Genomic DNA, 26,890 nt, shown 5'->3' on the forward strand with positions numbered 1-26,890 from the left:
ACAGCAACCGTGTTATTTCACTCTTCTTCTTCGATTTTGTAATCGGGAAAGCCGTGGCACGCCCTCAGGTTCTTCGAACAAAGTACTCTCAGCTAGCATCAAATCCTTCGAAATTCAGCTCCCCCCAGGGCGTTGAAATTCGGACGTCCCTATGTAAAGTTGATGAGACGAGCAAACATAACTTTTGTACGAGAACGGTATAGGGCTCGGCATATGCGCAAGAAAGTCATAAAGACGTCGTTATGTATAGGCTGTGACTGTGTAGAACAGGTGCATAGGTGCAGGTGTGAAAAGAACGGTTAAGTACATGCTAGATGAGCTTTCTCTTTCCCCGACTGTCTTTGTAATTACCGTTCGCTACGTGTATCTGAAACCCCACTGCGTAATTTTTCTCATCAAGAGAATTTACTCTAAACGCGATCTCTTCGCCGCAAAGCAGGAAAAATATGATCCATTTAGATACGCTATGTATTATTGTCGTCCTGTTACTTGCGTCACACCAAGGATGTGCTTCAAACGGTATGGGCATTCGGTACACTCTTATTTGTCAATGTTATTCAGATTACTTGTCATAGGCGATTCTGTGAGCATCGTTGGCGTTCTATGTTACAGTATGTTGAAATTCCTTGTGTTGTACAGCTTGGGGCAAACGTGAAACACAGTACTCGTGTGTTTTTTCATCGAAGCGGCCCCTTCCTAGCTATGAGGGACAGATCGGATAAGAAACGGATGACCTGCTATTCTATGCTCTGCTAAGGTGTTGCTCCTATGGAAAAATGCGACACCCCGGTGTTCCGTGAACTTTTGTCCTGAGCTGTACCAGCAGATTTTTACGTGGCAGCCACCCATTCTTCAGCCGCCTATTTCCAAAGTTTATTGCAAACGCTGTAAAATTAAATCGAGTATCTCCTTTAACCAGGTATACGCTCATAGCGAGTGCGGGTCTGTAAATTGACGCCAGCACTACACGCGCATGCGTGCGTGTCCTGTATGAGAGCCCATTACTTACTTACGCATTTACCTACGGACCTTGCAGTTCGATATAGGAATTAGTGAGGTTAACTTGGATGAAGAACTAAAATCACAAGAAACCCAACATACGAGGGGCGTTCAAGTCAAACCGGGAATTTTCATTTTTCGCTAAAGTAAAATGAACTTACAAACGAGAAGTTAGTCTTATTTTTCAACGTAATCTCCAGCTGCACTAATGCACTTGTCCCAGCGTTTCACGAGGGCTTGGATGCCAGCTTACGGCGCGTGGCAGCCATGATCGCACTGCATTATTGACCTCGTCATCGCAGCTGAAGTGGCGGCTCCCAAGGAACGCCTTTAGTGGCCCGAAGAGATGGAAATCGCTAGGGGCGAGGTCTGGACTGTAAGGGGTATGTGGAAGCAACTCCCGGCCAAGTTTCTGTAAGGTGCGTGTCGTGAGATGTGCGGTATGCGGGCGTGCATTGTCCTGTAGGAGGAGGACTCCTTTGGTGATGAAGCCCGGCCGCTTTTGCTTCAGCGCCTTATGCACATCCCTGAGAACCTGGCAGTAATATGCACTATTGATCGCACTATATGCAAGATTGATATCGAGACATGTTATCCGTCGGTCCTTGAGGATCAGGCGCTCCACAAGTTGGATGTTCCCAGGAACTCTGACACTGGGCTCTGAGCCGCCCGGGCCGGGATCGCCCAGCACTGATGTACGGCCGTCTCGGAACCGTATGCACCACCCAAACGCTTCGCTGCGTCTAAGTGTATCGTTGCCATACTGAGCCTGAAGTTTTCTGTGAAGTTGAGATTACTTTAGGCCTTCATTCACGAGAAAGTTCATGACAATTCGCTGTTCCATGTGCGCGCTCACCTCGTTGTCGGCCATCTTGTCGGGCACGTGTCTTCTGTTTTGCACAAACTTTGGACCACCACGTGGTGAACGCGGAGGCCTGTCGCGTGTGAAAATCACGAAAAAGAAGTAGCGCGAGCCATTTGTACACTCAGGAGACAGAAAGTCCCGGTTTGACTTGAACGCCCCTCGTATATATACAGCGTGTCCCAGTTAACTGCGAAGAGATTATTTAATATATACGTGTATATCGCTTTTTTCGGAATAAAATCAATTGCAATACAGCATATGCTGAGCGGCACTCCTTAGGAGGGCACCGCCAAACTCCTAAGGCATTGTCTTAATTAACTTTCAATAATTAACTTTTTAATTATAAAAACTACAAGGTCATCACAATAAGAACATCTGGTACCTTCGGTCACCGGATGCTGGTGCCATTTTCAGAACAAAAATCCGTCCGATGCATCGTCCGCAAAAAATTCGTGAAGGAATATTATTTTTTTATTTTGTTCATTGGGCATCTTCGGAGACGCCTCTTTCCTTCATCCCCAATGTGAGAGGGTGAAGGAGAACACTATCGCCTCTTGCGTCCTGGAAAAAGATGAAAAGCAAACGGAGAATAGAACCCAATATAAGGGCAGTTCGGATAGCGTCACCCGATACATTTCTGTTTGTTTTGTTTCCGCAAGTTAAAGCTCATCTTCGACGCATGAAGCGGCACTGTGCTCCTTCACCCTCTCACATTGGAGGTGAAGGAAAGACGCGTCATTGAAGATGCGCAGTGAACAAAATAAAGGGGAAAAAAGGTGTTCCTTCACGAATTTTTTGCAGATGATCTATCGTACGGATTTTTGTTCTGCAAACGGCAACGGTATCAGATGACCGAAGGTACCAGGTGTTCTCATGGAGGAGCTATTATAATTAAAAAGTTAATTATTGAGAGTTAATTAGAACATTGCGTTAGGAGTTTGCTAGTGCCCTCCTAAGGAGTGCTCTTCAGCATAAGCTATATTGAAATTGATTTCATCCCAAAAAAAGTGATGTACATACAGGGTGTTTGCTCTAACGTGAAAGCGAGCGATAAAAGAAAAGCAAGTGGTACTTTTCTGCTACGTGAGTAAGAAACACGTACTGCTTCACTAGTAACACCTGTTTCCTAGTCAAGTAACTGAAAAGTAACGCTCGTTTCTATTTTATCGCTCACTTTAAATACAATTTCTGGACACGATGGAGCAAACACCCTGTATATGTGTGTGTCACGTCACACCAGTCATGTGTAGGTTGCGAAGAATATTTCCCAGCGGTTAGCCTGCACACATGGCAGCATGTTGCTTGAGGGGAATCACCTGTGCTCGAGACAGTCCACAGTGAACTGTGCCGATATTTGCCTTGTAGCGTCCGAAGAAGGCCCACTGGAAACAGTGGGACGGCACAGTCTGTGTGCCGCGTCATGCAGTGAACACATACTAACTATACTTACTTGTATTGAATCTCTCTTGTCCTCTTCGTTCCCTCTCTCTTCCATGCCACCTCAAACTTAAGAAAATAGTGTTCGAGTAAGTGCTATGGGGCTCGAACACACAAACAGATGAACACAACACGAGCCTCAACGTATCTACACTCTTAAAAAAAGGGTGTACTTTAACTCCTTTACTTGTCACATATATAACACCCTTTTGGAGAGTACAATTACGCTCAAAAGGGTGTCTCCTCACTCCCTCAAGGGAGTATATAACACCTTCTCCCTGCCGGGGAGTAATAGTACTCTCCAGTAGGGAGAAAGGTGTTATGCTACTCGCTTGAGGGAGTGAGGAGACACCCTTTTGAGCGTAATTGTACTCTCCAAAAGGGTGTTATATATGTGGCAAAAAAAAGGAGTTAAAGTACACCCTTTTTTAAGAGTGCAAGAACATGACAGATTGGGAACATTTACGAGAAAATGTGCAGAGACTGGAGGGTGAGCGCTGGCCCTGTTCGTTGAATGGCGCCGCCTTGGCAAGCTGTGCCAACGTAGCGTCGTGGGTAGCGCTTCAGTTTTACTTATTAGAGTTTAGCTTTAGTTTGCGGTTTGGTGCTCTTTAGACAGCTGCCACGCTCCAGTCGCTGAAGGAAATTTTGCTCTCCTCATAAGAATTACTGTGTCCAATGGTACCGTGCTCCTTTTTTTTCCTTTTAATTCTCCTGACAAATAAACACTGTAAAAAGTTCCACTGGCCATATACGAAACTTCCGGAAATGTTATGTCTGCTATCATGACGGTAATGAATTATGTCGCATCGGCTTGCAGATCTGTTTCTTTTTCCGGACTGCGGGTATAAGAGAAACAGAATATGGTTCGAATATCGGTTCCTGCGAAAATGGAGCGTGTCCGCACGTCCTGGCTTATAGTCGTACGTTAACCTGGAATTAATCGACTAAGGCATAGTAAATATTTACGCTAGCGATTGTGTAACATTAAAGTACTGAGAAAAAATCGTTGTTTCCACTTTCAATTATAGATGCAACAATTCCCACCCGGAGATAGTAGCTGGATGTTACTCTCTGTCAGACTTTCTTAATAAGCTAAATGAGCTGTTTATTGCAGGATCTAACAGTTGTAATGCCGCACAGGACAACTTTCATCGTATGCATGATTTATGCTATATGCTGTGCTATATCACTCCTGCGGTAGCACCGACAGGAGTGGGTAGTATTGCGGAAGAAAATAAATCAATAGATCAATATGGCTGAAGAGCGACGATGCTAAAGGCAATGTAAGGACCGATGATGAATATAGGTGGCGCTTCCGCTCGTGTTGGCGTCACAACATTTTCCTCGCGTGCATGTGGTTAAAGTAACCGAAAGCGCTTATGAGCAGCAAGATTGGTGCCAGGATGCAATTGTTTTCATTATTTCTTTCAACTTTCAGAACTGAACGATTTCGTGTTGGGAAAGATTGTGTTGGCCCGCGTTCAAGAATCCGGCGGATTCTCCACCAGTAAGGAAGAGTTCAAGACCGACAAGTTTGGTGACGTTATTATATATGAGGGTGACATACGAGGCCTCGACCATGCTCGGATTGAAGTTGTCGAGTCTGCGATGACTGGCACCACGCACGACATCAAGGTGAGTTGCTCGACCAGCCACGTGGTGAAATAACGGGGAGGGAAAGTAGAAACGCGCGAGACGCCACCAAGCCAACAATGCAGGGGCGGATTTAAGAGTCTGTCATGGGGGTTCTTAAAGAAATTTCGTGCTTTTCAGCACAGCATCATCCAGGAGATGGGTTTTTACATAGGGAACACAGCCGTATGGGGGGCGGTCGCCCCCCCTCGCGCCCTTAAGTCCGCCCCTGCAACAATGGTGGTGACCTTGGAAATACATGTTCTTGCAAGAGAGCTTAGGGAACATAATAGATGTTCTTGGAACCGCAAAAAGTACGGGAAGGGGCCATGTACAATTATGCAAATAGCTGTACTGTCGAAACACTGTGACACAACTCAAAAGCTTTAACGTAGACTTCTTATTTGGGTCCTCATATAATATGGCGGTTGCATATTACATTATATTTCGATGCCATTTGGGTGCATGTTATATCATATTTTGGAACCTAGTTCTCTTTTATTTTAAACACAACCCTCCTCAATTTTTAAACGGTTAAACGTTTGTCTTTCCTCTTCTTTCTTTCTTTCTATTCTTCTTTTTGCTACCGTTTACGTCGATTGGAAAGCGAGGCCATGGGCCAGAAACCCGTGTCATCTAAGCTACGCAATTCGTGGGTTCGGCTAGAACCACTAGCACCCATAACCGCTCCAAACAGGACGTACGACACAAGTAGACCGTGAGCTAAAAAGAAAAACAAAGATGTCGCAGGCATCCGTGTGTCCCTTTGAAGACATTGTCACGCCTTGTGAACACACCGTTTCGAAGACATTGGCGTGAAAAATGACTGAGGAACAACTCGTGTTATATTATGTTTCCAAGTCTAATTTCTAATTCCTAATTTCATCAAAAGTTGTCCCAAACCTGTCTCTTGGAGATGCTGGAAGGCGAGCATGAGGAAAATAGGGCACTAACAGCATTGCAGTTTTTGTAGATTGGTCGTTCTCGTAGGCAAGGAAGAGCGCAACGAAAAGCTGTCTGCACATAGCGTAGATGGTCTAGGGATCTAGCAAATTTGCCAGAACAACATCCGGCGATAAAGAGCCCACATTTTCGCGGTACATGGTTCTCTTAACTGGCAAAACACGGAGTATATAGTCATCAAATGCGGAAATGAATGTGTGTGTGTGTATGCACTTTTTAAAGCATGTAATAAATAATATAATAATGATGCCGTGATGTTACACGTAAAGTATGTCAGCCTGTATTTGCATGTCCACGTGTTCCCCGTGCCGCAGTGTAGGACCACTAATCTCGACCACCTATGGTTCTTTTGTAGTGCTCCGGAACTCTCCGACACACGGTGCTTGAAACCATGTTTACCTCCCCAACATGGCTGCCGTCCTCTGCCGGGATCGAACCCGCAATCTTGAGCTCATCAAGTTACCGAATGAGCTACAGTGGAGTGTTTTTTTTTGTTTGTTTTTTGTTGTTGTTGTTAACTGGGTATGGCTATGGCAGCATGGCTGCAATGACCAATGACAAATACAGATCTTAGTAGGCACGCTTGAATGTACGTTCCAACTTCCAGTAGGGAATGTGCATTATCTTTTGTACAACATTTTTAAAAACAATTTACTTATTTATACAATTCCTAGCAACGCAAAAGCTTCTCGAACAACATTTGCGGCATCATACTATTGCTGCATATTTTGGTCATATTTAGACGTTTCACGCCGCACATTTGCATGCTTATTCTGATATATTTTGGAAGTCCCAGGTCATAGTCATAACATTGCGACGTCCACTGACATCGCCACTACTGTGGGTCATGTAGCGGGAAATATAGCAGCAGATGAGTCAGACGTACTCAGGAGCCATGTGGAGAGGTAAATCTTGATTCCAGCACCATTTTTATGAGATTTTCGGCACACGTTCCAGTCCTTCTCACAACAGGTGCAGTGCGTCGCCACACATACGAGTATCCATAGAAAGATGGTGTTCAAATATTGTGCATGTGACGACGATATCATCCCGGTAGCAAATACGAGTCGCCGTGGGGCGATTCGCAATTACGAATATTTCTTCTTTCAGTTGAACCTCATCGTCCCATCGCTCACTCTCCGCGCTGAAATTTCGACGGAATACATGGGACCCCATCCTGAACCTCCGCAAGCCGTCTACCTGTCGCAAGACAACGCCACATTCTACATGGAACTGCGTGTGGAAAGTCAGTGGATCTTGGTGAACACCTCCAAGTACAGCCCGGGAAGCCAAGGACCCCACCTCGTGGACTACGAACCCAAGTTCAGCTGGGAAGACACCTTTGATTTTTACGCCTCCCATTTGATAGTTAATCGCACGCGTGACATCTTTACGGAGTTCCTGGAAAGTGACGCTGGGTATGCCATTGAAAATATGTTTTCAATGAAACGGATGCTTGACGTCGCTGTGTATCTGGTTCATAGAATGCAAAACGAGCTACAAAATGTAACACAGATGTTCGATATCCAACTGGACAATTTTGCAGCGAAGTCGCACGCACTGAATAATTTGAAAATATGAAAATTGACACGAGGTGCAAATAAACGAGAATATCTGGACTGACCGCGGCTGAATCATTTCACAGGCTGTGACAGACCAACAGAGCGAAGTCTTGCAACACATGGCAGCAATAAGAATGCTGCAAGAGGTGAAAGGTTTACTGGTTACTGCTGGCATTATCTGCTGCCGGAAGGCTTCTTTCAAGTTTCTCTACCTACGTGCTGAAACGTAACATGTCAGGGCTAAGCAGTAGTCAGAATAAAATCATGCACACATCGGATTCCCGGAAATGGGAAGGGTACGCCTATATACTGCTGCATAGGATCAAGGTGGTGGTGGTGGTGGTGGTGATAGGGCTTGCCGTTGTCGGCCTCACGTATGTGGGCAACGTCACGACTCACGCCCTGGGGGAGCATAGGATCAAGCTGTTAAAAAGGTTGCGCGTGTCCTTCTTTTGCAGCAAATCAGGGACGAGATCATTCTGACCTGGAGGTGTGCATGTTACGCTATGCAGTTCTGTTTTATAACACAGGAACCAGATTTCAATATTAGCAACCTTCCCGAACCGTACTCTCCGGATCCCTTAACGAGCTGGACTCTCGATCCCCCTCTCTCACAAAATTGCTTGGTCCATGGCCACATCCAGCCCAGCAACGCTCTGCCTTCAAAGCTCTCTTCACAGTTCTGGATACCATGGGCCTCCGGTCCTTATTGTGAAGGGGCTCGTTATTTCATTACCCGCACCACCACCAACATTGCGATAGGGTATCGCCCCTGGCGATGACTTCCAAGAGGTACAGATATAATTTGAAAGCATGCAAGTCCGCTTTTTATCGCACACTCCTAGTGAAGTGCTACTTGCTCATATCCGGCTAAACCTCAGAAACGTCACCCCATTGGTAACTGTGCAATGATAGACGACTACTCATGTTTTGGAGAGCATCATCGGAATTACGGCGTATACGCTTTTTCCCAATTTCAGCAGCTCTGCATTATGCGTGACGCGTACAATGAACAATAGACACGCTAGTACTATGGTGTTATCGCAAGAGGTGTGTGCCTACGTTAGCTAGCGCGGTTGGATATTGGGTGCCCAGGTAGAGTGCGGATGCGGAAACTCTCAATGTTATCCGCGCACACCTCTAGTCATGAGTACTCCGCAGACAAAAAGAAATTCAAACTGAAACGCTGTTGCATCCATTATTGCGATGCTCAGAATGACCGTGCCAAATGTTTGAGTCAAATTCGTGTTTTATTGCCGTTGCTCTTTGTGTGATAAGATATGCTCAAGTTCGGTGCATCATCCACATCGCAGTCCTATCAACTAAAGGCGCCTTATCCATTCAGCTTCGTGCCGAAACAATGGCCACAATGGCGGCGCCGATGGGAGCGGTTTAGTGACGCGTACGATCTCAAGACGAAGTCCGAAGAGAACCAGGTAAATTCCCTAGTGCTCCTTATGGGAGTTAAGGCCGAAGAGGCTTTCTCAGCTCCGTCTTTGTCACCGGAAGATGCAAAGAAGTACGAGAAAATTATTGCGGCTTTCGAGGGATGTTTCGTCGTCAAGCGCAGTGTCGTGAATGAAAGGGCCATGTTCAACCGTCGGACGGAGAAGGTTAGGGAAACCGTTGCAGAGTTCATCACTTCGGTGTACACCCTCATTGCAAACTGCGAATACGGGACTCTTTGAGATGAGCTACTGCGTAACCGCATAGTTGTCGGAGTGCGTGATCAAAAACATTCCGCAAGACCACAGCTCGAGTCCGAACTCACCTTGAAAAAGGCGGTGGTCTGCGGAAGACAGTCCGATACCGTCTGCAAGCAACAATAGCACTTGAAAAGCGGTTCACGTGATAGCGACGTGACAGCCATCACAACACGTCTTCAGAACACCATCTCCTACGGACGTCCAAAATAGATCCCAATGTCCATATCGGAAAACTGACCTTAGTGGGACTCTCCTCGAATATTTATGGAAGGATATTCGTAGCCGTATATCCGCAGGAGGTCCTGTTGCGGCCGTTTCACGAATTGTCCGAATCAGCTCTGTGATGGGATGCTGTACGGATCATGTATTTGAAGAGAGAGAGAAACGCGGGACGATGTAGCACTGCAGAAATTCGGTTTTCCATGAACCAACTCACTTTCTCAAGCTACATGAGTAAGAAACAGACATTCAGAACAGACACAGACACCCATTCAACAGACACAGAAAGAGACATTACCCCTACGCCGACTTAATACGCCAAACAATTTCTCATTTCGCCGTTGTTTGTGCACGCAATCGAATTAAACTTAGACAGCTCACCCTTGATTTCAACTCACAGGCGAACAGGGCTCTCGAATGTGTAGAAGCTCGTGAGAACACCGATGTACAGTGTCTGTTCCCTGTTTGGAAATGAATGCAACTTCATTTCCAAAGCATTTCGCTGAGTGGCCCAATCCCTTGTTTCTGTTCCTTCTTTCTTTTCTTATTTATTTATTTTTTGAAACGCCGCACTGATTTTCCCTCGTGTGAAGCAAAGCGGAGCAACAGAAAGTCAAACGAGCGGCGACGGTGGCAGATGTTAAAAAAATGGCGGAAACACGCTGTATATTTTACTACAAAGCATATAGTGACTTCTGAAAAATAAAAAGTAACACGCGTTCCAGATACACGCTACATCACAGAGAGCTCCTGTTTCTGTCCGTATCTCCTGGTTATGTCCGCAAAGTGCACGTTCGTAGGAAGTTCGAAGCCCGGCCAAGTGGATCTCCGTAGTATCTCCGCTGGAGGAATTTCATTATTCTGCGCATATCCGTATCTCCCTGAAAGTATATCCGATGGACATCCATAGGACAGAATTTTCTGACTGGGTAGTCTCAGCCACACAACTCTGCTAGCAAGACAAGAAACACAAGCGGTGTGGTTGACGTGGTGCGAAAACACAGCTCGAACGAAAATCTTGCCAAGCTTCCAATTCCTGGTGTAACAAATGCAAAAAAGGGATATTTTGCGGCAATGTGCAGAAGTTCAGCCCCTTCCTGGGTCCTAGAGGCGACTTCAGCGCCAGTGGAGGAGACTGGCTCGTATTTTGCTGGGTGTCTAAGCGAAGAACTCATGCCGGGCGGTGTTGATTACACGAACTCAGTTCGTAATGAGAAAATTCCTCAGTGGGGACTGGGGAGCTACGCTTCAAATAAACAGAAAGGTAATACGTTTTGACATCGACACGGGAGCAGACACGGGAGCAGACACGGGAGCAGACGTGTGGTGCCTTTTGCACTAATCAAGAAGCTCCAGCTTGTTCAGTCAGGTCGATACCTACTAGTGATGGGCAAGTCAGTTCACTTTTGTGAACTAATTCATTTACTTCAGTTCACTCCACTGAACTGTCTAAAAGAATAGTTCATTCATTCACCTGTTCGCAATTAAACACAACCAAGTAATATAGTACCGTCACAGGCTTTAAAGTGGCTCGACCAAGAGAGATACAACAAAATGATCTTGCAGTTTAGTTTTCCAAAGGTTCGAGCACATCAACATAGCAAACGTAATTTTTTAAGTTAAGTTTTTACGTATATTTTTAACGAGAAAAGTAATGCGCAGATCAATATGCAAGATGCCGTCGCGTGTCGTTCAATGTTACAATCGTGTTTTTCTGCGAGCTTGAGAACACAGAAGTGTGATACAGTAACTCCAGTTTCAACTCAATTCATTCAAATGCATGAGAGAGCTCGAAGAAAAGTACAACTTCTAGCGTTGTGGAGGGAAAATTGGGAAGCTTGCAGTGTATTGCCGCGAAAAAAGCGTGCCCGCTCCAGGGCGTGCCAGCCACAAGCAGTCAGCCAGAAGTCACAACATAACGGCGCCACTAGCAGTCCACAACTGCGAGGAGGAGCTCAGAGCGATCTCAGCGCAAGCAGTTATTCCAAAGGATTTACTCTTGTTCAGCGTTCGTCGTTCATATAGTTCACTTGCCCACAGTACTTCAATGATACGGCGTTCAAAGCAGCTCCGGTGGCTCTCCCACCCCGCCACCCCCCCCACCCCCCGCGCTTTTCCTTAAGCGCATGCGCTGTGGACGAGCAACAGCTCTGACAGGCCCTGCGAGTACTTCAAAACGACCCGCGGCATCATTTAGTTCTTTAGTTGATCCAGTTCAGTTCCTTCACTCCTTCACACAGTCCACTCAAAGCTCTCCCTCCCCGCGCCACCCGCGCTTTTCGTTAAGCGCATGCGCTGTGAATTAGCACCTTCTCTAACAGGCAACGGCAGGCCCTGCGAGTACTTCAAAACGACCCGCGGCATCGTTTAGTTCTCTAGTTCATCCAGTTCTCTTCCTTCACACCTTCACACAGTCCACTTGAGCGCAGCGTCACAGCCACTCATGCGCCGTGGTGACCTCCCACCCTTCTTCTTGTGCGCGTGCGCTTTGTTAGCTTTACAAAACGTTCCGTAGATGGCGCAGATGTCAGACTCGGAAGCGTATCAAGGAGTATGCGTTGTGGGTGTCGAGCCCCAATGAACTGAACTGCGGAACTAATGTCTTGCTTGTTGTTGAACTAGTTCGTTCAGTTCACCCGAATGACTAGTTGACTTTGAAGGGTTCGTCCACGAACGACACATCACTAATACCTACTGGGCCCAAGCAAAGAGTTGCTGGACGTCACTGGCATGGTTGAAGCAACCCTCGTCCACAAAGACAGTAAGGTTACAACGACGCTCTTCGTTGCTAAGGGGCTCGCTGGGCTTCTTCTTTGTTTGGACGTCATCGAAAGACTGAACATTCTTCAGTGGGTGAGCGAAGTTCCATTCAAGCCGTGCCGACTGCACAAATAATTCACTAAACTATAGTGTGAACTTGGCGTAGCGGCACGCGAATTCCAAGTCCGCGTCAAACCAAATGCAGTGCCATTCGCGCTCTCTTCTCCATGCCGTGTGCCAATACCGCTCAGGGAAGTGGTGCAAAAGGATTGTCCCGCATGGAAGAGCAAAGGGTCATCTCAAGAGTAGAACGACTGAACTGTGTGCACTAATCGTCGTGGTGCCGAAGAAAAATGGTTCCGTCAGGGTCTGTGTGAACTATACAATGCTGAACAAAGGGGTACTCAGAGAAAAAAACCGTATCCCAAGCGTTGAGCATGTAATTGCAACGCCCGGAGGAGCTAGAATTTTTTCGAAACTGCATGGATGCTTACTCCGGTTTCTACCAAGTGAAAGTCGCAAAGGAGACTACTATGCTAATCACTTTCACAACGCCGTTTGGGCTCTACAAATTTTACCGCATGCCATATGGGAATGCATCAGCCCCGGAGCATTTCTAGCGAATGGCAAGCCAACTTCTGTAGGGTGTCCCAGGTGTAGTTGTTCACATGGAGGATGTACTGACGTGCGGGAGCACAGAGCCCATGCACAGCACTCGCCTCAGACAAGACCTCTCTAGACTGAAAGCTGCCAGGATATCATCGGTTTCGGGGCGCGAGCTCTCGAGCCCATAGCAGGCCCCATAGCTCCCCCTCTTCGCGGCTCTAAAAAAATGTTTGCACGTCATAAACACGTGGTATTACTCCGTCAGGCATCATAGTTGATACCCATTGGTCGAAGGACATTACGCGCTCCGCTATTGGTTGGCAAAGTTTCAAAAGAGCATTCTTTCGCGGGCTGCCGGTCAGTTACGAGAAGAGAAGGGAGAGAAGTGGCAGCGGCGTCTGTCAAAGAGAAGTCCCAAATTTGTTAGTGTGTCAGAGTGACCCAACGCGTGTTGTGATGCTTCCCGACACAAGTATCCTACGTACGAAGAGTCATTCGAGTTCAGAACAGGAATGCAGTGGTGAGCTGACGCTTGAGGAACACTTGTGAGCGCCGTCGCATTTTCAAATGCAGTCACAACGGAGACAGGATTCGGTGTTCGTGCGACAGGCATTGCCCGCTTCGTTGACACCTTCGCACTGCAACCAACGAAAGGAGATGCCCACCGTGAAATCGCATGCACTCGTGTGAGCGTCCCCCACTTCTGGGAGTAGAGTGTGTGTGTGTTTTTCGAGTTCGAACTTGGTCAACGAACGCAACGATTGGGACTCTGTACGCACGGTGAATATTTGTGTCAGACTATTGAATCAGTACGATGTTTCAAATAAATGTGTATTTTGTCAAAAATTTGCCTAGTTATTCTGGAATACGGGATAATGAGCGTCGGGCATGAAAACCAGTAAAAGTAAAAGCCGATGGTAGCCAGTACCGGGCCGAAAGGCGAGCCAAACTGAGAGACTCCTGATTGGCCGAATGGTAGGCATCATAGTTCATTTTCATTGGTTGCATGTCCAGTGTTGCCTGAATTATCTCAAACTATGGGCTCTATGGGGAGCTGTGGGAGCCTGCCCTTAGTATCAATTTCGCTTCTTGTATCATAAACAGTACCTTCCACTGCATGTTTCTTGCGGTCACACTTAATCACCTTTTCATACTTAACGTTTGGCGAAGATGCAGGGTATTAGTGAGTTTTAGTGGATCGTACGCTATCGCCTTTGCGTACGTAAGGAATAGCGTTGGTGGTTATGCGCACGCGCAAAACATAAAGAGAGCTTCGCGCACTGCGCAGAACCACTACGCTATCCCCTACGTACGCAAAGGCGATAGCGTACGATACACTAAAACTCTCTATTATAGCTCCCGGTGACGCTCGCTCTCGGGGACGGAAAAAGGGACACGTTGCTTTCGAACTTTGCCACAGCTGTTCTGCGCTTGCGAGAGTAGATGGCGACGTCACACCGGATGCCGCAATAAAAGCGGGTACGGACTTCAGCTCGTTGCTGAAGGAGAAAGCGTTGAATGCTCAGGTGGATTACGTGAGCGCCATATACTGCAACAATGGTAACCATTGCTAGAGGGTTGCGGCAACGGACGAGCAATCCTCCGGGTCTAGCGAACCGCGTTGGGGATCAGTCTTTCCCCGCTGGCAGGCTCTTCGATAAGGTCACAGAGATTTCTTGCTACAGAGATGCTTGGCCATAACTAGAGCGCGGATAAATACGCACTAAGATCTGTCGAAATATGCATGCAACTATTCACTGGAAACTTTCGAATATATAATAAACATCCTCAAATATGAAGTGTTTTTCATTGTTCTTTTTACAAAAGCAATGCACCGAATGCCTATACCAAAAAAAAAAGGTCAGTATTTTCTTAGGGACAATAAGGTAAAATAAAGCCGCATTCGTTCTGCAGAACACAGCAAAGGATACTTGCGCCATATATATAAATAATGGTTCTGAAGGCTGTGCGTTCGTGACTGATAAGATTGCGTAAAAGCTGCCGGACGAAACCCATCACGAAACAAGCCTGCGCATGGACAACACGACAAATACGAGCACACGTCTGGTATGTTCGTGTTTTTCGTATTGCCCATGCTCAGGCTTGTTTCGTCATGGCTTTAAGTTCAGCGCTGCATCATGCCGATTAAAATGCGAACGCCGCCCCTCTTCGTAACGGTAATGTAGCGAAGGTGAAGTACGGCCTACCAGCCATGCACGCAGTGGAGGATGCAGCAGCCAGGGTAGTGGCCTCACCCCACCGAAACATGGACAGTATTCGATTCGGACTAGAATTTTTGCTAAAGGCGACCGAACGCCGTCCCGAAACCAGCTAAACCATCTATGAAAAAATTAGGTAAACTCTCGTACCTGAAAGTATGACAAAATATACACTTTTCATGCACTTTCATGCGAAATATGCTGCAACTTTCAAAACATGCTTTTATATGCTCCATAGAAACCTTCTGATCGGTCCCAAACCAAAATCGAAAGTGTTTTCCATCGTCCAGATACGAAACCGTATTTAAAAAAAAAAAAAGACATGCAGTTGCATGAAAATCGCACTCTAGTCATAACATTGTCTATGATAAGAGTTTCCTTTTCACCAGCTTCGTTTCTAGCACTTGGGGCAGTTCACACGGGAAGGTGGAAGGTGGAGTCGGTCCATGGGTATCTTGCATCATATCAGTTGTTCATTGCTCTCACCACTTCTAGGTAACATAGTCCGCGCAACGTCACATTTTTCACGTGCTCCCACGAACACACACACCACAAACTGCGCTGCATCTCTGCGCCTATTTTTAACCGCTGTCTGTACGCACATATCCATCATCCTCGTCGGTCATTGCTATAAAACATGGCAACGTTTGCCAATAGTTTAGCTCAGGCCAGTCTTCCTTGGTGGATGACGGTGAGTGAGGGAAGAAGAAGTTGAACACCGTGCGTGCACCCGTGGTTCGATCATTCCTCCTAACGCTTTGAAGACGCAGAGGAAGCTGGCTGCCCAAAGCATATCGTCTCCGAAGTAAGTGGCCTCTTCGTGTTCTCTTTTATGCAAATTATCTGATCACTGCATGGCCCGACGACTCCTTAGTCCTGCTGTCAGTTTTGTCACTGTCAGTAATGCTCAAGTAATGCTGTTATTAATTTTAAATCTCGGAGAGCGCAGGGGCAACCGACCAGAAAATGTGACGTGCTCTGAACGTGTGTATTTGAAACGTTTTCCTATATATGTGGTTCCCCTAGTGACCAGCTCTGCCTGAAGGCGTAACGAATGAGACTGAGGCAGACAACGTGAGCCCTTCACTTTGTCACGATTTTTGTAACTTGAGCTGTAATTTTGATTTGCTACGTGAATCTCTCAGTTCCATAGGCCGAAGGTGACGTCACCAGGCTACAGCTACAGATACTCAGCTTCAAAAGTCATTAAGTTACAGTTAGAGTTACTGACAGGAAAAAATAGTGAGATACAGTTACAAATACCTTGGAAAAGTATTCAAGTATGGGTGGAGTTACCTTTTGCAATTCTGTACGCAGACCATGCCTTTCTTTCGCCTTTAGCTCATATTATGTGTCATTCTAGAGCAAAGGAGACATCTCTTCTTGGGAATCATACGTAATTGCAGGCACAGCATTGAAAGGAACACCTAAACTGGGGGTAACCGAGATAGGTGAGACGCTTGGAAACTTCGTCTTCGGCTCACAGCGGAGACATTTCACCTCAAGATTCCCGTTCTCCTTCGTTCCAATGACTTTAAAGTGCTCTCGATATTGTGGCCACGGTACCTCTGACAGAATGGAGGCTCCCACAGCTCCCCATAGAGCCCATAGTTTGAGATAATTCAGGCAACACTGGGGATGCAACTAATGAAAATGAACTATGATGCCTACCATTCGGCCAATCAGGAGTCTCTCAGTTTGGCTCGCCTTTCGGCTCCGTACTGGCTACCATCGGCTTTTACTTTTACTGGTTTTCATGCCCGACGCTCGTTATTCCGTATTCCAGAACTACTAGGCAAATTTTGGACAAAATACACATTTATATTTGAAACACCGTACTGACTCAATAGTCTGACACAAATATTCACTGTGCGTTCAGAGTCCAAATCGTTGCGTTCGTTGTCAAAGTTCGAACTCACAAAACACACACACACTCTACTTCCTGAAGCGAGAGACGCTCGCACGAGTGCGTGCGATTTCACTGTGAGCATCTCCTTTCGTTGGTCGCAGTGCGAAGGTTTCAACGAAGAGGGAAATGCTTGTCGCACGGACACCGAATCCTGTCCCCGTTGTGACTGCATTTGAAAATGCGACGGCGCTCACACGTGTTCCTCAGGCGTCAGCTCACCTCTGCATTTCAGTTCTGAACTCGAGAGACTGTTCGTACGTAGGATACTTGTGTCGGGAAACATCACAACACGCGCTGAGTCACTTTGACACACTAACAAATCTGCGACTTCTCTTTGAACAATGCGGTCATACGGTGCTGTCAACTGACATCGTCGAGACGCGAGGCGCCGCTGCCACTTCTCTCCCTTCTCTTCTCGTAACTGCCCGCCAGACAGGCAGCCCGCGAAAGAATGCTCGGTTGAAACTATGCCAACCAATAGCGGAGCGCGCGATGTCCTTCGACCAATGGGTATCAACTATGATGCCTGACGAAGTAATACCACGTGTTTATCACGTCCGAACATTTTTTTAGAGCCGCGAAGAGGGGGAACCATGGGCAGGTCCACAGGGCGGCCCTTCAATGCAATCGCCCATACACGAGAGCGTGCCAGTAGGCGCCATCTTGTTGTGTTCACACGTGACCATAAACATGGCGGCGCCCACGAACCGCGACCTGGGTCGATGTAAACATTGTAACGCCGTTCGTTCGTTTTTGTCCGTTTCATTTTATAAGATCATCCAGCCTTGGTTATTACTGTCGCGTTGTAGTAGAAAAGTAGGTCTCCAAGTGTAATACAATTAGAAGACAGTGGGATGTCTGAAAAACGAAATAATGCTGTAGGAGAGCTTGTTACTTGTGCCACTTTACTTGTTGGGTAAAACTGTAATTCCTCCATTCACCTCACATTATTTATAAGGCACAATCACTGATAATACATTTGAAGAATTACCGTAGTACCTGAAATGCAGCCTGCGCGCATTGTTTCACGCTAGGTCTGCTGATTTCTGTCACCTCATACTGTGCCTGTAAAGCTGATTTCTCAACAGACTGCTTTGTTTTGCTTGCAAAAGCCGGGCTGAGTATACAACCAAAGGAAGGAGGCAGTGTGACTTCTGCATTTTTGCAACTGACAAAACGTTCTAAGCAATAAATTGCATTCTCACTGTGCTCGAAAATTTTTACCTCCAAATCACCCCGAAAGCAACAAAGCTTGTAGCAGTTTTCAGCATCAGGCACCGAAATCTCACTTTCATGCGCACACACAATCATTCCTCAAGCAGCCTGCCAGCGTTTGTTCCAGTCTATCAGCTGCAGTACTTGCGTTTCGCCTGTAATTATAGCTGTAGGGCTGCTCTCTCCTGTCGTGCTAAGAAATCCTTTTTGCTGACACTGCTTCAGGACTGGGGCAACGTCTGGGTATAGTATTGGAATATGAATGCAGATGACAGTATTATGGCCCAATTAGTACACATTTATCATTGGGAACAACTTATTAGGGCAAATATAATAACAAATCACAGTAGCATGTACTTTGGCTCCTAAGGCAACTATTGTCCTTTGAACTGGGTAAGCTTAGTGTACATTTGCCGGCATCTAATCTTGTGCAACTCTTCTGTACGTAGTCTGCAAGCGTGATGAATGCGTATGCTTAAGTATTTGTGAGCAATAGATCGTATTAGATGAAAGTAGTGATTTTCAAGTGACGTCTGTTCGAGCATGTGGTCATTACGTATGGAGCTGAACACACCCCTGTCCATCATAGACTCCAGCACTTGTAAGATTAACCTTTGCAGAAGTGTTGCCGATGATATGCCCTCCTGGAAAAGAGCTGCACGCAGCAGCTTCTCAGATTTCCTGCAAATGGTGATGACATCATCAGATGGATAGGGAAGTCTGTGAAAGTAATCCTTTTGTTGTATTAGTGAATGGTAGAGGGAAGGTGTACGGACTGTCAGGTGGGAGATGCAGATGTCACATTTCAGATACTCGCATAGGTAGCACACTATACGTCCTGCAATGTACACTATCACTCTTTCACCAAAAGTTGATGGCTCCGTTGGGTCTGAGAAGTAGTTATGCTCATGTAGATCCTCCTGTAGAGTCACTTCTTCTGCAGGTATGCTTCTTCCTCTTGATGTCCAGTTAATTATCTTCCGATAGGGGCTGTCTAGCGCTGCTGACGTGCAGTATGGAGACATTTTCGAGTGGTAAACAATTTCCTTTTTGAGAGGCTTCCACTTCGGTGTTAATGATCAATCTTTTGTATGCTGCTGCAAACTGCCTTGCAGTAGGATTATTGTTGTATCCTCCGTGCGAACGTACTAAACCAAAGAACAGTTCCAGATGATCTTGACTGACGCGATGTGTTCGGAAGTATGTCACGAGGTTCTTAGAGTGGAGAAAGTCATAGAGCTCGATGGCACTCTTGCAGCATGTGATGAAACCAAGAAACCCAGTTTTCCGGTTAGTCTGCACAAGAAGTGGCCCAGAGTTGCTCCTCCGTAGACTGCAAATGTATGTTGTGGCTATTTGAAACATTGTGCGTGCCCTTTCGATGTTTTCCGGACAGAGCGGCCTCTTCCATGACTTCTGGTGCATATTGACGGAGTTCAACACATCGAACACATTATTGATAACTCTCAGGAACCTCTCAGTTGCCTCCGAGTCCTCAAACCCTGATACACCTAGATCACGACACTCATGTATGGCATCTGCAATGCTCATGCTTAAAAGCTCTGCAGCAAGATTGACTTTCATGGGCTGCCGCTGCCACTGAACATGCGCCCTCCTTAGTTTATTTGCGGCATGGAGCCCCTCTTTCTGTTGAAGTGAGTGGAGTGCCTCTATGTAGTCCCATGATATTTCCTTGCCATCTTCATCAATGAAGGACTTGAAGTGAGAAAATGCATTTCGTATTAACTTCAGCATGTGGCAAGCGTCAAGAAATACGCTTATGGGCTCGGCTGTGTCAGGATGGGGAAAGCTGGTCCTTAGATTTTCAAACTGCAGCGAGCATCCTAAGTTATGCAACATTGACAAGTTTGCTGCAGCACCGTCGCAGGTAACAGATACAACCTTCACTCAACATTGTGCATAAGAGACAAGCCTTGAAGAGACAAGGTTACTTCTTTGCTCGCCAGTTATTCCATCTACAAGGAAGTATCCTATCGGCAGCTTCCACTGCTCATGTAACGAAACAAGTAGGATGACAAATGCCTCCTTTGCTACAGCACAAGAATCCTCCGAGGTTGGCCCAACGGTTGCGAAGCCATAAGTCCTTTTCCCATCCCACTCGACATGCCTCCTAATCGCCATCTCATCAACCATAAGACTGCATACAGTTGACAGTGCTTTCTGGTTGTTGTCCGTAACACGCATCTGCAGGGCTAACAGCGCTTCTTTTGAGTACCCTGGCTCACCTTCGACTGACTGGTACCGCTTCCGTATCGTACGTGGGTGGGGTAGACACGTGTCAAAGACCTGCCTTACATAGTTATATGCACGTGGCGAATAGAAATGTAAGGTAAGTGCAAACGCTCGTAACTCTGGGCTGTACTTATGAGGCAAGCTTGTCCCCTCACTTTTTGCTGACTGCCTCATGAGCAAGTCCTTGTTTGCACCGGCAATGTTTTCGAGGCAGCTTGCGTGTTCTTGAAGTAAAATGTTCTGAGATGTGAGATGGGATATCACATGCTGTAGCTTTGCAACTTTCTGCTTGATGCGTCTTTGTGCCTGCTGCAAGGCCTTGATTCGTTTTTTGCTGAGGGTATGCAGGTTGCCTATACGTTTGACTTCCTTTTTGAGGAAGGCCTTTACTGGCGCGTCTCCAGAGGATGTCGCCTGAGACAACAGGTACCAATAACCTCATTAATACTCAGCTGTGAACAATTTAGATAGTACGTGGCAGCCACATGCAAGGCCATGCAGTCATGCACAGGTTGTGCTTCTGGTCAGATACATGTAGGAGCTGCTTGCTCAGAGTTCCTTTACAACACAGCATGATTGCCTGTCTGGTGCAGGACCTACTCATATGGTGGCTATTCGAAGAAAGTATGAAGGTCTACAGTTACTGTCCTAACATTATGTTTACTAAAATTAAAAAAAGCATCTGATGCGGCAGTTAGCCTGCCTATAGTGAGCTGCCAGCTCTCAGCGTATCACTCGTACAGATAAACAGACCTTGGATGTCTCGAATTTAACTGTTTACTATGAGCACTCTTGACGTATTTACCTAGCACTGAATGGAAGCAATCGCACCCTTATATCTTTGTGAATTAGGACCTAGTATCACGAGACACAGTAGCACAACACTGCTCCTTTTTTGACACACTGTGCATATACTCACTAGAGGAGAGATCCACATTGCAGTGGTCACAGTAGATGACAAAAAGTCAGCCATGCAGGTCACAGAAGTTTCTCCACGCCATTGCGCTTGATCAAACCCATCTTTATTGATTCAAACAGTACAATTCATTGTGACAAGTATTGGGGTTAGTAATAATCAGCAGCATGCATACCAAGCTGGGAATTCCCTCCATGATATAGAGCACTCTCTGAGCTTTGTAACTATAACTATTAGGCTACAAGTGTTGCCAGCATCGCTGCAGCAGAGACAGATCAGTTTTGTCAGAAAGACTGTCCCTCTTAGTTCACTCAGACTACCCTCATACCCATTGCTAACACCAATAAGTGCTGGCAACAGATAATTTGAGAAATGTTTCCTCGGGCCAGTAACTATACAACAGGCTGCAACTAACGGCACTGCACTGTACTGAAATGTAGACGTGAAAGGGGCAATAATATGTTTAAACTGTATGCTCAAGCCTAATTGGTTTTCCCTTATGCACCTGTACTGTATGAAATAAGGTATTTGAAAGCAGGCTCCTGGAACATATACTTGAATGGTGCAGTCAGCACCTACAGTGGAATCTTAACGTATTAGTTATGAACATGCAATTCTTTTCCACGTCGAGTATAATTCTTACCAAAGGTTCACATCTGCTGGTGCTTGGAGTTGAGCCACTGGGGGTTGTGTCCTGGAAAGACGTGGAAATAGCAGTACAAATGTAATACACAGGATGTTCAGTATGATCATAACCCCTGTGCGTTAGTTATGTACATCCTAGTCTTTCCACTGAGAGCACAATCCTTACCATGGGGTCAGGCCTGCTAGTGTTCGGAGTCAAGCTTGTGAACAGACAAACGGAAGAGCCCTGAAAAGAAATTAAATTAAGTACACAACCGCGGTGTAAAGTCCCAATACTCAGAGGCAAAGAGGAAGGCTACATTTGATTTGCAGTGGAGAGAGAATGAGAGAAGCCCCTAGTGTCAATACTTCCGAAGGCTTACCGTGCGCGACTGTTCAAATCGCCCTGGTGTGTCGGAACTGATACTGCTGGAAGCCTTGGCTGGTGTGGGGCTGGACTGGAAGGAGAGTGCACGCAAGAACCATTATCATTAAAACACTGTTTCATTCAGGGCCCCTTGATAATCAGAACAAAACGAAAACTTCCAAATAAAGATTCAAAAGTCCTGCAGCACTTGTAGATGGAGTTTGGTGCTGTATCGTGGAAAGCATGGGCGGATCCAGGATTATTCGCGGCTGGGATCCAGTATGGACAAATGCCAGGCGCATGCTGGGATTGGTCCATTGAACACCATGTTAAAGCCAAGATATGAGGGGGTAGCGGACAACCTCGGTTTACACCATGCGGGAGTAGTCTTCGAAGCAGTGACCCAGTGTGCGAAATTTTAATGGAAAATGCGATTGATGGGCATTAAAGTGAACAGTGTTTTTTTCATGCGTAGGGCATGTTTAAATCTGTACAAGATCTGTTTGGGGTACCTGTGAGGAAGTGGGTTTTATGTGGTTTTATGGTCGTTGGAAATGCTTTTCAAATATAGTTGCCGGAACTAAATCCTACTGTGTTCTCATGATTTTTGCTCTTCTGTGTGATCGTCATGCCATAGATATATTGCAGGGTGCTGGTATACAGGGTGCATCATTAAGAACTGATCAGAGTGCATCACAGTGAGACTGATAAACGGAAACCGGAGGCTACCTTTGTGGTACTTGGGTTACAAACAGGTGTCACATCAAAAGTAGCACCTGGTTGTAACTCACGTGCAACATAGATACTCTCTGGTTTAGGATTATTGCTCTCTTCATGAAGAGCTCTGATCAGTTTTTAATGTCGCACACTATATACATGTGACATGCAAGCCAGGCACCGAATGTGTAAGTGCATGACAGGCACAATGCATCTGTGGTTCATTTGTTTGTGCTGCTGAGGCTTCACATTGAAGTTGTGGTAGGTGGCTTAGTAGTGAAGCCTGAGCTGTTGATTCCCTACACACGATTATGAGTAAGAGCATAACACCTTGGGTCTAACTTCTGTACAGCCTGAAAAACCGAACCATGACACACTTGGAGAAGAGAAAGGGAGGCCAGTGTTTGGGCAACCACTGCCACAGAGCAAGTGGCTCAATTCTGAGTAAGACCTAATGGTCAACTGGGGATGACAATGAATAGGAAGCTTGCTAACCAACTCAAGGACTAGCATGCGATACAGTTCATCTTTCACTCCACTAAGTGTAAGCAAGACTGAGAAATTGATGTATCGTATAAAACAAATAAAAACATGAAGGCAGCACAAACCCATAAAGATTTACTCGTGAAACAAACTGTGCTGTTAAACTTGTGCTTAACTTGTGCTAAAAAAATGATACCAACCACAGCAGACACAAGAGGTGTGCTTGTAGTTCTGTCTACCTGTAACGGCATACTATTGTTCGGCATCACATTTGAAAGGCTTTCAAATATGTGCTCACATGGATTCGCTCTGGTGTCTTTGGTTCGAGCAGGCCGACATCCATTGGCTCTTGAGTGTCAGATCCAGACGCCATGCTCACTTCAATCTCCTCCTGTGTGTCAGGCTCAGGCAGGCTCACGTTAATTTGCTCTTGTGTGCCGGGTTCAGGCGTGCACACGCCTATTGGTTCTTGCCCGCTAGGTTCCTGTCTGGCTGGCAAGTCATGCTCCTCCTGAGGTGACAACTAACGAGTTGTATTTACCAGACTTTTAAACACCAAAGACACAAAAGAACTGGTGAACGTATTTTGTGGTCAAAGGGCCTGACCTCGAGCAAATACTTGGCAAATTTGACCGCTAACATGTCCCTTGCATTAATTCCCTTTGTACCCAAGCTCTGGGCCCATAGTGTGGCTATATGCAATTGATTATCGACCATAATTATGGCGAAACGTACCTGGTGAACTTGAACCGACGGATGTGCGACAGGAACGGAACCCTCCCGCAGGCGCACGCGTGTTAGCGACGTTCTGTCGAAGTCCTCGTTCCTGAAGTGTTTTGAGCACACTCGGCTGTACTTCGTTGGCACCCAATCCGGTCTCCCGATCGCATTCACCCATTGCAATCGTAAGGACTCGTCTCGGGGAAAGCTAAAACGTACCGCCGAGAACAAACAAAGGCAACATAATGAGACGAATCGAAACCGAGAGCACAGGGGTATATACTTACTGGTGGTACGTTATGCCAGATTCTTTACTTGCAAACTCTGAACGATTAGCGCAACCGGAATAACAACACACTACCATGGCCTGTCACAGAAGTGGCATGTGTGGCAAGCAAACAGCAATTCAATAGCCAAACACGAGTCAAAGCGGACGTCGAAAGCGGCGAAGCAGATGACACGGATCAGCTGAGACGGAGAAATAAAACATAATAAAGAAAACAAGCCAAGCCGAGATGTGATTGGGCGATAGTTCCGTGACGTTGAACACGACAAGATGGCGATTTTGCGGAAAGCGACCGCTTGGGGGTAGTTACAAAAATGGCGGCTTTCTGGCCCCCCTGTGGGCAGGTCCCCCAAACTCACCTCGGAAAAGCGTGCAACGAAGAAGGCCGACACTAGATACCCCACTGTTGCCGTTCCGGATCACTTCAGCGCGCTAAGTTTAGCGGCAAAATGTTTTTGTTGTTTCTGCGAATGAATCTAGTCTTTATATGTTCAAATAAAACGCGTATAACAACTTTCTGTGTCGTGTTTCACTTTTCGGTCCTGTTTTTAAACGTGTTGAGCGATCGGAAGGATCTAGAGCACGGCTGCGTGCATCACATAGCGTACCTGTCGTACCAGCCGCCGCAGGCGCAGTCGTCCATTTCTCCTTCGGTGACTTGGCCTGGCTTGGATTGTGCTTCAACTGGATCTTTAGCGCGCTACAATTGAACGCGTCTGGTAACAATGGGGTATCTAAGGGCGGCCTCCGGCATTGCACGCATCGGGATAGGAACAAATACATAGGAAAATGGCGACCTTGGGGGATCTGGCCATGGGGGCCTGGTGCCGGCTAGGGAGCCTCGACGGATTGCTGCAGCTTCAGGGCCAGTTCTCACTTGGCGACGCCCGACGCGGCGTCGTGAGCGGGCGGTGGAAGTAGAGGCGCATTTCCGCCGCCCCGTCAGCGCGCACGATTTTCATGTTCCCACCACAGTGGCATCCCGTCGTCCAAAGCAGACGAAAAATGGCGTGGCCTTTCTGTGTCACACTCTTAAAAATGAACTTCACCGCATAGCACGCTCCTAGCCAACCATCATCTCGAATGATATCGTTGTCTGCCCTGATTTGTTGAAAACGAGAGGCGTACGCCTTTTCTGTGACAATTATGAACAGCATAAGTGTCACAAAAAAGGCGTACGCCTCCATTTTCAACAAATCAGGGTATATAACGATATCACTCGAGATGATGGTTGGCTCGGAGCGTGCTATGCGGTGAAGTTCATTTTTAAGAGTGCACCTTATTGGTCATCGGCTGTCGTTCTCGGCAGCTCTCGCAGACGTTGTGAAAGAAGTTAGGCATGGCAGTTTTTTTTTGTTTTTTTTTTACTCGACGTCTCTTCTCTCTCGACTCCGGTAACGCGCGTCTATTTGCGCCGCCCGCTCACGACACCGCGTCGGACGTCGCGAAGTGAGAACTGGCCCTCACGGGCATGGAGGATCCCTATAGTGTCGGCGCACCCTTCGCGCCACCTCCTGCTCGGCGACGGTGTTTCGTCGTTTTTACTCAAAAATACTCAACAAGAGTTACAAGTTACTGAAAAGTACTGTTACTGTACTTACTGTTAAAAGTTACTGAGTACAAGTTACAGAAAAAAGTAATTAAGTTACAGTTAGAAGTGCGTGCTTGAAAATGTATCTAACGTTTCCTCAGGATACACAAAAAGTATCTAAGTACACGTACTCAGATACTTACTTAACAACCCTGTACGTCAGTATAGTTGTAACATCTCAAAGGAAGCATTGCATTTGCACGCTGTGAGCTCTTGGGAGCGCCGGTAAGCCTACTGAGCAGGACCTACATTGTCGGCGTCATTATTATTCACAAGGCACACCGTAATTCTGATTGTGGTTCTGCAGCCATCATCTCAGACTGAAGGAGAAACCAGTGAAAATGTCACTGCCCAGCTGTTTTGAGGCGGACTACGTGGACGCTGCCAAATTACCCCATCCTGTCCCACGCCCTCCAACTACCGTAGACAAAACGTTCGACGACGTCATGAAGCTGCTTCACGCAGGCAAGGACAAAGAGGTAGGTCCTGTTACTTCTATAAGATCTGTATTCACGTTCCTACTAATTGCACAGTGCATTGCCCGCTATTGGGGTAGAACATCAGTTGCATAGACAATCTACGGACTCTCGGCAGTTTTCAGGTTTCCGGCATCTCGTATTATGTGTATTACGCGACTCCATTAAACTACCACGTGACTCGTTTATGGAATGTAGGAACTGGTGAACTAGGTGAACTTACAGCACATCGCACGTTATATCTCTCATCGCACGACAGACGGAATGAAATTCAGTCAATGTTCCAAGTTGCCTGTGTCTGACTGAAGCGACAGGATAGAAGCGGCAGTTCGTCGAATTCGCAGTCTTAGGGTTGTGCGAAT

General features: G+C 46.5%; 3 protein-coding genes and 1 long non-coding RNA gene across 4 annotated transcripts in view; 2 read left to right on the top strand and 2 right to left on the bottom strand.

The window, feature by feature from the left end:
• The first annotated feature begins 301 nt into the window (after window positions 1-301).
• On the top strand, window positions 302-7,522 carry LOC135399544 (uncharacterized). Its single transcript, XM_064631286.1, has 3 exons — window positions 302-519; window positions 4,743-4,939; window positions 7,010-7,522. Exons 1-3 carry the CDS (start codon window positions 447-449, stop codon window positions 7,478-7,480), a joined length of 741 nt encoding a protein of 246 aa, XP_064487356.1. The 5' UTR covers window positions 302-446; the 3' UTR covers window positions 7,481-7,522.
• An 8,140-nt stretch (window positions 7,523-15,662) lies between these two features.
• The window catches only part of LOC135400463 (GTPase-activating protein skywalker-like), a 32,770-nt gene continuing 21,542 nt past the window's right edge, over window positions 15,663-26,890 (top strand). Inside the window, exons 1-2 of the mRNA XM_064632296.1 lie at window positions 15,663-15,776; window positions 26,360-26,531. Of these exons, the coding sequence (XP_064488366.1) occupies window positions 26,394-26,531 (138 nt within the window). The 5' untranslated portion in view covers window positions 15,663-15,776; window positions 26,360-26,393. The remainder of the gene's footprint in view (window positions 15,777-26,359; window positions 26,532-26,890) is intronic.
• LOC135400462 (uncharacterized) lies at window positions 21,833-23,828 on the bottom strand. The gene is made up of 5 exons (XM_064632295.1): window positions 23,754-23,828; window positions 23,656-23,694; window positions 22,272-22,346; window positions 22,076-22,135; window positions 21,833-21,958 (listed from the first exon to the last, which is right to left on the bottom strand). The coding sequence occupies exons 1-5, from the start codon at window positions 23,826-23,828 to the stop codon at window positions 21,833-21,835; spliced, it is 375 nt and encodes a 124-aa protein (XP_064488365.1).
• Window positions 23,948-24,576, bottom strand: LOC135399545 (uncharacterized). Its single transcript, XR_010424331.1, has 3 exons — window positions 24,463-24,576; window positions 24,191-24,383; window positions 23,948-23,966 (listed from the first exon to the last, which is right to left on the bottom strand). It is a non-coding gene; the product is annotated as an uncharacterized LOC135399545 (long non-coding RNA).

Source organism: Ornithodoros turicata, chromosome 7 (assembly GCF_037126465.1).
Source record: "Ornithodoros turicata isolate Travis chromosome 7, ASM3712646v1, whole genome shotgun sequence".
In the NCBI taxonomy this organism is placed as follows: domain Eukaryota; kingdom Metazoa; phylum Arthropoda; class Arachnida; order Ixodida; family Argasidae; genus Ornithodoros; species Ornithodoros turicata.

Coding starts and splice junctions, on each gene's coding strand:
- LOC135400462 (XM_064632295.1), bottom strand. CDS start 23,828: ATGGCGTCTGGATCTGACACTCAAGAGCCAATGGATGTCGGCCTGCTC. Junction 22,136..22,271: donor GATTTGAACAGTCGCGCACG/GTAAGCCTTCGG, acceptor ATTTCTTTTCAG/GGCTCTTCCGTTTGTCTGTT. Junction 21,959..22,075: donor CTAGCAGGCCTGACCCCATG/GTAAGGATTGTG, acceptor ACGTCTTTCCAG/GACACAACCCCCAGTGGCTC.
- LOC135399544 (XM_064631286.1), top strand. CDS start 447: ATGATCCATTTAGATACGCTATGTATTATTGTCGTCCTGTTACTTGCG. Junction 520..4,742: donor CCAAGGATGTGCTTCAAACG/GTATGGGCATTC, acceptor TTCAACTTTCAG/AACTGAACGATTTCGTGTTG. Junction 4,940..7,009: donor GCACCACGCACGACATCAAG/GTGAGTTGCTCG, acceptor TTCTTCTTTCAG/TTGAACCTCATCGTCCCATC.